The sequence below is a fragment of the Rhineura floridana genome, chromosome 18 (assembly GCF_030035675.1).
Source record: "Rhineura floridana isolate rRhiFlo1 chromosome 18, rRhiFlo1.hap2, whole genome shotgun sequence".
Classification (NCBI taxonomy): Eukaryota; Metazoa; Chordata; class Lepidosauria; order Squamata; family Rhineuridae; genus Rhineura; species Rhineura floridana.
In genome coordinates this window covers 1,238,686-1,249,187 of record NC_084497.1, presented here as the reverse complement: position 1 = coordinate 1,249,187, position 10,502 = coordinate 1,238,686, and the positions used below count along the sequence as shown (strand labels likewise).

The 10,502-nt window shown below is 50.6% G+C and overlaps 1 protein-coding gene and 1 long non-coding RNA gene across 3 annotated transcripts; one reads left to right on the top strand and one right to left on the bottom strand.

Annotated features, from left to right (window-relative positions):
• The first annotated feature begins 244 nt into the window (after positions 1-244).
• LOC133372706 (uncharacterized) lies at positions 245-4,348 on the top strand. The gene is made up of 3 exons (XR_009759529.1): positions 245-539; positions 2,032-2,191; positions 2,357-4,348. It is a non-coding gene; the product is annotated as an uncharacterized LOC133372706 (long non-coding RNA).
• Positions 2,275-8,933, bottom strand: SMIM24 (small integral membrane protein 24). 2 transcript variants are annotated; one of them, XM_061601670.1, is made up of 5 exons: positions 8,680-8,933; positions 4,858-4,990; positions 3,894-3,938; positions 2,830-2,966; positions 2,275-2,529 (listed from the first exon to the last, which is right to left on the bottom strand). In XM_061601670.1, the coding sequence occupies exons 1-4, from the start codon at positions 8,756-8,758 to the stop codon at positions 2,870-2,872; spliced, it is 354 nt and encodes a 117-aa protein (XP_061457654.1). In that variant the 5' UTR covers positions 8,759-8,933; the 3' UTR covers positions 2,275-2,529; positions 2,830-2,869. The 2 variants fall into 2 exon arrangements, with proteins under 2 accessions (XP_061457654.1, XP_061457655.1); XM_061601671.1 differs by lacking the exon at positions 8,680-8,933 and adding an exon at positions 6,313-7,599.
• Positions 8,934-10,502: the final 1,569 nt, after the last annotated feature.

The following is a 10,502-nucleotide window of genomic DNA, read 5'->3' as shown; positions in this document are numbered from 1 at the left end:
CGCTTCATGGCTGTGTGGGGATTGGAACCCTGGTCCCCCAGGTCATGGTCCAGCACCTTAACCACCACACCGGCTCTCCAGGCATGCTTTTCAGCCCCCAGAAAGCAGTTTAAAAGTTGCCACAAGAGGGCGCCTTTCCCTTGGCATGTTTGCCCACGTGCCCGTCACTGACTGCTGTGGGAGGGAATTCCTTAGCGCTGCGTCGAGGAAGTCCCTCCTTTAGTCTGTTTTGTCGCTCTGTCAGCCCAAACATTTCTGCTTGCCCGACGGCGCCGTCTTCCCTCTCCACCCCCCCGTGCGCTGTGGGGCCGATTTGTGGGGTGTGCAAGGGGCGGAGAGCGGGGGAAGCCGTGTCCCGCCGGCGGGAATCCTCGCAGTGGCTCCTGCTAGCGGGGCAGTGAGGTGGCTCCGTCATCATTTCAGTTCCGGGGTGTGCACAGAGGGAATATGGACTGTAATGAGTAAAACATGCACATGGACGGCCTTCAAGGCGATCCCGACTTATGGCGACCCTATGAACAGGGTTTTCACGCTGAGCGGTATGCAGAGGGGGTTCCCCATTCCCTCCCTCAGACTGAGAGGCAGTGACTGGCCCGAGGTCACCCAGGGAGCCTAGTCCCACACTCTAACCGCTATGCCACACTGTCTCTCTGCTAATGAGTAAAGTGGTCCGTAACGAAGAGGGGCAGCACTGAGCAGGGCCTTTTTAAGGGGGGCACAGGGGGCAATTTCCCCGGCCATTGCACGCGGAGGGGGCCACATGAGCGCTGGCATGGCCACATAAACCTCATGAGGAAACAACCAGAAAGCAAACTGCTGGGGGCCGTGTCCCTTTGTCATCATGACAATGTGAGCAACGTGGTGGCAGCCGCACAGGCAGTAGCAACCCAGCCCAACCATAGTCAGGCATTCCTTAAAAAAAGTATACTTCTCTCTTACTTTTTTCCCTCGAAGGAACCCAAGGCAGCTTATACGGTCCTCCTCCCCCCTTCCATTTTATCCTCACAACAACCCTGTGAGATTGGTTAGGCGGGCTGAGAGTCACTCAGTGACTGGACCTAAGTCCACCCAGTGAGCATCATGGCGAAATGGTGACTCAGACCTGGTCCCATGCTCTAACCCCTGCACGGCCCTGCCTGCACCCCACCACATGCACTATAGGCCCAGGGTCCTCCCTGCGGAGCATGCTGAAGGCACCAACCCATGGGCTCACAGGGGCCTACCAGAATGGATCCCCGGGGTCTCTCTGCTTCCTTCGTGGCACAGTTGTAGAGGATAATGGCCCCCAGCTCCTCTCCTTGGCCTTCCACTGGCCCTCTGCCTTCAAAATGGGCCACAGGACCTGTTCCCTCTCTTCCCCATTGAGGGTGCTGATTAGAACTGAGAGAGCAGTTCTGATTGGGCGGGACCAGCAGGGACGAGAGACAGGACAGTTCTCACTGGACAGATGGTGATCCCAACGAGAGGGATGGAGACAGCAAGAGGGCTGCCCCAGCCCGTGCCTCAGTAGGGGGCAGACAACAAATGGAGGGCCCAGGGCCTGTGTGGAAGGGAGAAGGTGGGCATGTTCCCTTCAGAGGGCATTTGGGGGAAAGGACTTTCCCTTTGGTGAAAGGGTGTGAAGCTGGAGCAGAGGACGGTGGGGGTCTCCAAGGGGCAGCTTTCATGTTTTGGGAGGTCCTATGCCTCACCTAAGCCCCCCACACATGAGTGGCAGCCATTTTGTGACTGGTCCCCAGCCTGCCCTGCCCATAGTGGGCCTTTCGTGGCGGGGCCTGTGGCACTCTCTCAAAATCCCAAGTGGGCCCATGGGCCCCAGAGGGTGAAGATCACCCCATACACCGTAATTATTGACAATTCTTGCCTTTTACTATTTTCAAGGCATATCTGGCATTCAACTCCCCACCCACCTTGTCAGGAAGCCCTTCCCCTCTGTAAATGCGTGCTTTTGAGAGAGATGGTTGATTTGTACAGAAGAAGTGAGGGTGTTTGCTTCTGAAAATAAACTCACAGTTTTCCAAATTTTTTCAGAACTCTGCGGGTAGCGAGTGGGGAACCTGGACTCTCAAAATGGATAAAATGGATATAGATGTATCTGCTGCGTTCAACAATAAATGATGCAGAAGAGACTTGTTGGTCTTGCCACAGCAGAACATGAAACAGCTGGAAAACTGGACCCAAAAGAACTCAGGTAATAATAATCATAATACTAATACTAATAATATTTTTAATGTACTAGCCAAAGGCCATGACAAATTCAAAAGAAGTAGCAACTGAATTTTCAAAACTTTAAGCAGGAAAAGTCATGCTTTAAGAGCACAGAGTGTTTTTGATTCAGAGTATTTTGTAATTACAGGTTAAAGTTCGCCGAAGAGTTCTTAGTTCTTTCTCTTTGGATGTGGTGGTAAGGATAGTAACGGCAGGACAGCATCATGGATGACTTTGGAGGGCCCCGCTTGGCGGCGTTTTGCTTTACGGGGCTTCATTAATGCAGCGGTCTCAATTAAGCTGATGTGGAAATGCAGATAACTGAACATAAGAGCAAAAAAAATTAAGAAAGTGAAATGGACAGATCTCCCTCCCTGGAGCGCCTCTGCAGCCCACGGAGCTAATAGAGCCTTGGCATAGTCCCGTGCCTGTGATCCGATCTAGATTGCTTTCTAGACCTGGATAGGCTCTAGAAGCATTGAGGTGGGGAATGAATTAAGGGGGATCTGCTTATCCCTTGAGCCAGAGAGCCAAGGCCGAGAATGGAGAGATTAATAGAAGGTGGCCCCAGGGGGGTTTGGCAGGCATAACGGGGCTTCGCGCAACGGATCACATCAGCACCTGGCTTGGTTCCTGTCCTCCTTTGTGCCTGTGTTGCCCCTCACATGCTGGTCACTTTCTCATCTTCCACCACCTTTGTGGAGGAGTCTGAGGGCCCCTCTTCTGGATCCATCGCCAGGTTGTCGTAAATGTTTGCGCTGGAGGGAGAGAAGGAAGAAAGAAGCTTGAGAATGTCCTGCAGGATCAGGCCAAAGGCCAATGTTAGCTTTGTACACAGCACGCATGCAAAGCATGTTATTTCTCCCCCAAAATCCTGCCATTTACTGCCCACAAAGCTGTAATTGCCAGTGCCTTTAACAAATGGCAGCTCCTGGAATAATGAACTGTGAATGCAATGGTGCGCACACAGCCCTCGTCCAACTCCTATCCCCACAGTGGCCAGACAGACGTATCTGGGAGCCCCTCCCGCCTGCGATTCCCGGTGCTGGAGGGAGCTTCCCGCCATCATGACCAGGAGCCATGGAGCATAGGAAGGGCTCTGCAGCTGGCCAGGCCAAAGGGGCCCAAATAGTCGGGCATCCTGTTCCCACAGTGGCCGACCAGATGCCCCAATGGGGAAAGGCCCCCAAGCAGGACCTGAGCGCAAGAGCGACTCTCCCTGCAGCTGGGATTCAGAGGGAAGACATGGACATGGGGGCCAGGCCTGTAGGTGGGGGGGGGCTCCCCTAGTTGTTTTCTGCCCCCTAATTTTTTTTAGAAAAAAATAATAATTAAATTTGTTACAGAAAAAAATCTCTCCCCCTCCTACTATTTTTGGTCCCCCCCGAACTTGTAGGCTGGCTGTGGGCCTGCTTGTGCCTAGTAGCCACTGACAGCCTTCTCTTCCTCCATGACTTTGTCTAATCCCTTTTAAAGCCATCCAAGCTGGAGTTCCATAGTTTAACCATGCCCTGCCTCTTCTCTTCCTAAGGGAGCTTTAAGCCAACCAAGCTGATTATGAGCAGTGGGGGGAGACGGAGAGGTACCCATCCTGTCTACCATCCCTGTCAGTGACCAACCAAATAAAAACAGCTTTAAAACACACACACACACAGAGACACAACCAGACAGACCATAATACTTACCGAGGGTGAATGTCTCTCTGCTTTGCCAGTCTGCAGTCAGTAACCCTATAAAGATAGGATCACACCACAGAGTAAACTAGGGTGGTGGGTGGGGGAAAATCAAGGTGCAAGATCATGCACCCCTCTAAGCACTGGACAAGCCCTCCCCTCCCCTCCCCAAATTCCACCCAATTTGCATTCTTCCAGTGTTTCCTTGAGAACCAAACACTTTTAAAAAGGTGTCTCTCCATTTAAACTTGGGTCTTTCTCTTCCACATTGTGCATGGTGCCTCCCATCCAACAGAATGGCCAGGCTCACACTGGCTTAGCGCCAGCAGTGTCCCCTGCTCCAGACTACTACTGTACCTCAGAAGGGACTAGAAGCCTGATTTTTTTCTTTGCTTGTTTGAAAAACTGGATTCTGCAATTTGAAACAAAAAGCCATCTGAACCCTCCTGAGTTCAGACTTCACAAGTATTCCAGGAAAAAATGTCAATATGCGGGGGGGGGGGGTTTGTGTCTTGCAACCCCCCCCCCCAACATTTCTCCTTTATCATTACCCAGTTTAATTTCCAGAGAGGTAGCTGGGTTTGTCTGCAGCAAAAACAGCTAAGAGTCTTGCAAACCCTTAAAGACTTGCACTTTTATAGTGTCAAGGGCCTTGATCGATACATGAAACAGACAGATATATATTGTGAGATTTTGGTGCACGGGTCGGACAGGAAAGGGTTGCTTGAGGTTGGTCAAACATGCTGTTCCGGATAGTTTATGATCTCCCTTTAGTTAGGTAGTTAGTTAGTTTAGTATTGGTCTGTAGCCCCCCCCCCAGCTACACTCCAATCTCTAAACCTCCATTGCCACTTCCTTTTAAGACCTTTGAGTGACATTGTGCAGCCTGGGCATTGTGGATGAGGAGAGAGCTTAAAAGCAAAGCAAAAGCCAGATACGGCCCCTGGTTAAGGAACAAGAAAGAAGAGACACCGACAGCTTCTTTAATATAAAGATGCGATTGATGAGAACGCCTAGGAACATCACGACCAGGAAGCCGACGACCGCTGCCAGTCCCACCAGCCACGGCTGTAGAGAAGTTGAGCCTTCCGTGGTCCCCGTCACGAGGCCTGTCAGAATTTTTTAAAATTACAGAAATCAGGGTTGCATGCAGAAGTCTGGGGATTTCACTGCCCATCACTGCTGTGCTCTGTTTTAGCAAGGGCTCAGTGCTGGAAGATGCAATGACATAAAAAAACCTGACTACTTCTGCTGACATGCAGAGTGCATTTCTCTCTCCCCCTCCCAGGGAAAAAAATGAAGAGGGGGACGACGACTCTGAACTGAGTGTGAGGTTTGCAAATTATTTTGCTGGTTCAGCTGTTGTGGTTTTGAGAATGAAAGTGATGTAGCTGTTAGCGGGATAGAGGACCTGTGGTCCTCTGGATGTTGCTAGACCCCAACTCCCATCATCCTTAGCAGTCGGCCATGCTGCCTGGAGCTGGTGGGAGTTGAGTCCAGCAACACCTGGAAGGATACTGGTGTTCCCATCCTTGCTCTTCAAAATAGAGGCATTCTTCCGTCTTCCTTTGCATATAGTTGGGGTATGCCACTTCTTAGATCGGGGTGACGAAACCTATGACTCTCCAGCTGTTGCTGGACTCCATCTCCCATCGTCTTTCACAATCGGCCATGCTGTCTGGGGCTGACGAGAGTTTGAGTCCAATAACACAGAATGTCCAATTTTTAAAAAAAATATTTAGCAGTCTTGGGTAATATCCACTGGTAGACTTCTCCCTCCCTGATAATTTTTCCATTCCCCTCTAAGACAGGAGCCTCAGCATATAAGCAAGTGCTGTAAAGATGAGGGACTGGACAGAAATTTGATTCAGTTGACATTCATTTATTTATATTCCTCTTTTCCTCTAAGGAGCTCAAGGTGGCGTACAAACATGGTCCTTCCCCTCCCAGCTCACAACAACTCTTCGAGGTAGATTGGGATGAGAGAGTGACTAGTCACCCAGTGATGGCTGAGCAGGGATTTGAACCCTGGTCTCCCAGGTCCCAGTCCAGCACTCTAACCATTACACCATGCTACCTGTACAGATGAATTGATGCAAATGTATGTTACAGGCTTGGGCCGCCAGTCTTCCAAGGCCTTAGCCATGCCCCTCCATTGCTGTGTGGTCTCTGAGAAAAACTGACTGTCTGTATCCAATCCAAAGAGCCATGTTGTAGCTCAGTGGCAGAGCGCCTGGAGGGCCCAGGTTCGATCCCTGATGGCGGCATCTTCAGGTAGGGCTGGGAGAGTTCCCTGCCTGAAGCCCTGGAGCGCTGCTGCCTGTCAGTGTAGACAGTACTGAGCTAGATGGACTTATCATCCGACTCGGTATAAAGCAGCTCCCTTTGTAAATGTCAGGCTCTGTCTCCCGGAAGGACACGGCATGCCTACCTTGGCCAAGAGAGCAGGGGGCGAAGGAGACTCCTAGGAGCAGAACCACGCAGGCAAAGAACTCCATTGTGCTCTTCCCAGCCTGTGTGCGCTGCTCACCAGAGCGCAGCCGTCCTTCCTGATATTCGTGTGTGTGTGTGAGAGAGAAATGGAGATTATTTGCCTTGGATCCTTGACTACGGACTTGAAATCAAAGGGCACTTGATAAGGGCCCATCCATAAGGCTCTCCCAGAGCTGGCACCAAGTGGCCCTGCCTTCACGTGCAATTGGCATGGAGCAGGTACTGCCATGCCCATCAGGGAAGGGCAAATGCCAAAAATACCACCCTTGGAAACACCAAATTGGCAAGGAGGGTCAGGGGATCAAACGTGTCCCTGTTTCCATTTGGAATGCAAGTTCTGACAATCTGCCCGCGGCCTCTCTGCTCTATCAAAATCTGCAGCATGTGGACACCCACCCCCAGCTGTGCCTTTGGAGAAGGTTACCGCTGTCCTGGGAAGCCTCCACAGACCTGGAACCCAGGTGCGTTCCTGCTAGAGATGGGAGAGGAATTCAGTTCTCGTTTAAAGGCGAATCTCCTAATCCGCACCTCCCGAAGTAATAGCGAAACGCAGCCATCCTTTGACGTGCACACTTCCCCAAATTTTGCAATGCGGTTCTCCAGCAGTATATTTAAAAAATGCATATATTAGGGGAAAGTGGGCAAAGGAAGAATGCACAGATTAGTGAAAAAATAACAGGCACGAAAGCAGTATATTGGGGGAAATAGCTTTGCAAAAATGCATATAATGGGCACAATTGCATACAAACGTGTATATTAGGAGAAATTCACACTGTAAACTGCTGATTGTGGAGGCTTTTTTCTAAAAAATCGCAAACTGAGGTTGAAACGGTGAGAAACCGCACAATGGGCAGATTTTCCTATTGCTCCTGCCCCCTCCCCCCGTGACAACAGTTTTTGTAAGGATGGCATCGTGCCCGCCGATCATGCGAGGGGCAGAGTCCAAACTCCAGGGTGCCGATTGAACAGACGGCAGTTTATGGCTGGCATTACAGGTGGGCATTGTTGAGCATCTGCCAAGGCCCCACCTTCCTGCAGGGGGGCATAGTTGACCCCCCTCAAATCTGCTTGCTGTCACTGCCTGTTGCTCTGCCCTCACACACACCCCGAGCTGATACTCTCTCCGCTTTCTCGGGCTTCCTGACACGAAGCCTCCGCACCTTGCCTCCCCACTGCCCCAATGATGGCCCTGGGAAGAGTCACGCTAGAGCACGGATGGGGGGAACCACAGGCAGGTGGGCCAAGTGCAACCCTCCGGGCCTCTTCATGCACCTCTGGGACTCTCCGCAGGCCATGCCCCTCACAGGCCCTGCTGGACCCTCCCTGGTGGGAAATGTGTCCCTGATCGTGCCTGGATGGGGAATGGAGAAGGACATGGGAGTCGGGGATGGAAGTCTGTCAATTCCACTTCTCTCAGGTCCTCATTTTTTAAATGTTATCAGCTATTTGCAATTTTTAAAAAATCCTCATGAAAATTCTTCTGTCATCTTGGCTAGTAGCTGCCGATAGCCTTATTCTTTGTGAGTTTGTCTACTCCCTTTCAAGAAGTTGTCCAAGTTGGTGGCCACCCCTGTATCTAGTGGGAAAGAATCCCATTGTTAAACGATGCACTGTTTGAAGAAATCCTTCCTTTGTCTGCTCTGAGCTTTCCAACACTGAGCTTCATTGAATATCCCCAAGTCCTGGTACTGTGAGATGAGGAGAAAACTGTCTCTGTCCACTTTTTTCATGTCATGCATCATTTACACTTAAATCATGCCCTTAACCTAAAAAGGGATATAAATCAAATAATAAATAAATAAATGTTGCGACTGAAAAATGAAGGACTGTGTCCAACGCATCATATTTGAAGTAAACCCATAGAAATCAATGGACTATGGATTTCAGTGGGCCTGCTCTGAGCATGACAATTGGGTACAGCCTAATAATAGCAATAAATGACTAGAAACTTGAAAAATGAAGGACTTTATCAACACTAGTTATATGACCATAACTAACTTGCCCATTAATTTCAACTGAAATGTGGGAAGGAGTCTTTTTCTGAGTCAGACCATTGCTCAGCTCAGCTCAGTACTGACCACACACGCAGTGGCAACTGCTCTCCAGGTTTCAGGCAGGACATTCTGGGGACTGAACCTACTTGCTGCCCTGGGCAGGAATGAAATGATCATGAGGGCTAGAAACCTGAAAAATGGAATGATTGTGAGGGCTAGAGACCTGAACACTGGGATTCTTAGGAAAGGGATACGAGGCCTTTCTGTATGGAACTGCACCGCTTGATGCCCACATTGCTTCGCCCACTCACCTACAAAGTCATGCACCAGGTCATTGATGAGGTGGCCCACAATGGCGTAGGCGGCCGCCACCACAATGATGACCGCCATCAGCACATACAAGACGCAGCGGGGAAGGCGGCTCGTAATCCGTGAAGGGGGCGCCCTCCACCTCCCCTTGCGACTGCATCAAGGGGTGAGTCGCTGCTCCCGTATCCCAGGCCAGCGTCTCTAAGCTGCTGCGCACTCCGGAATCTGCCGGCGGGGTTCCTAAGTGTCACCAGATGGATCCTGAGGAAAAAAGTAGATGGGGATTTTCTCAGCCCCCCACCCCACCCCACCCCGAATGGAGGGATGTTCTGCATGTCGTGAAAGAGCCCCACTCCCTTGGCATGGGGCCAAAAGGGCCACTTAGTCTGCCATGCCTCCTTCGCCACAGGGGCCGGCCGGATGCCCCCTCAGCACGGAGGGGCAAATAGGCCAATTCCCCTTTGCACAATGCAGTCTTGTGTGCCCTTTTCACAAATACATGCACGTTTCTGCAGATTAGCATGGCTGGAGAACAACGTTGCAAAATTTGGAGATGGGCAAATCTCCAAGGGTGGCTGTGTTTCATTTCAGCAAGTGTGAATCGGGGATTCACCTTGAAATGCAAACTGAATTGAATCCCTCTCCCCCCACCTACCCACAGTGCACATGAGTAGAGCGTGAAAGCAACTGGCACATGCTGACACGCTCCCCACTGTTGCTCCCCAGGGAGTGGTATACTACTCCTGGGCATGGGGCTTTTATTTGGCAAGGAGAAAGTTGCTGCCTCTCTCTAATCTGGCATCAAGGTGGCTGTGAGCAGGGTGTAAAGGCAAACAGCATTCAGGAGATAGACTGCTTTTGTACATAGAGGCTCAGTTGAGCTTTCACGGCTGAGAGGCTGAATAAAGACTCCTCCCATACGTGTTCAGTCCTTTCAAAGGGAGTGACTACCATAAAATAGGGGGGCTGTGGCCGTCAGATGGTGCTGACTGGGAGTTGGAGTCCAACAACATCTGGAGGAAATCGGGCTACTTAGCTACAGCCCTCCCCCAATTCAGCAGGGAGTCACAGGCAAAGATGAAGTCAGCAAAAGCCAAAAGCAGAGATGGACTGGGAGACACAAGGGGGGAATACAGTCCTTGGTCAAGGACCAAATTGTCCTCTTGTCTAGCTGGGCAGGCTGATATCAATAGTTTCCACACACACGAGGTAAGAGGACTGGGAAAGTGAATCCTAAAGTACTTTTGTGTGAGACTGAGAAGCTGTTGCAGCCAAAACAAATCCAAGATTAGATTTATTGGGGCTTAATGTTTAAAGACAGAGCAACAACATGTCACAGAATTCCAGAGCTGGCATTCTAAAGGATGCTTCCAAAATGCTCCGCCAACGCTCACCGGATTCTGGAGTTTAGGATCACCTGACAGTTTACTTTGAGAAGGAACATCAATACATTAGGGATTCCTCTGTTGTTCCACTTTAAAAACAAAAATCCAAACAACTGTTTACTGGAGCCTTCAAATCCATCAAGACCTCTCCTCTGTCCCAAGTTAACAATTAAAACATTCAGATTGCTGTTTTGCAGGGTTAAAAAGCTAAGAAGAGCCCTGGGCCAAAGGGGACGCTTCTAAGTCCAGCGTCCTGTTCTCACAAGGGCCACCCAGAGGACCACTAGCAGGACCTGAGCGCAACAGCCACTCTCCTCACTTAAGATTCCCAGCAACTGGTATGCAGAAGCACTGCCTCTGATCCTGCAGAGAACATACAGCCATCATGACTGGTAGGCATGGACAGTCTGTTCCTCTTTTTAAAGCTGCCCAAGTTGATA

Bases quoted from the DNA above. Each gene is read 5' to 3' on its own strand.
- SMIM24 (XM_061601670.1), bottom strand. From the start codon at position 8,758: ATGGCGGTCATCATTGTGGTGGCGGCCGCCTACGCCATTGTGGGCCAC. The intron at 4,991-8,679 runs GTGAGTGGGCGA...AAATTCTGACAG, and splicing joins CCTGGTGCATGACTTTGTAG to GCCTCGTGACGGGGACCACG. The intron at 2,967-3,893 runs GTAAGTATTATG...CTCTCCCTCCAG, and splicing joins CAGAGAGACATTCACCCTCG to CGCAAACATTTACGACAACC.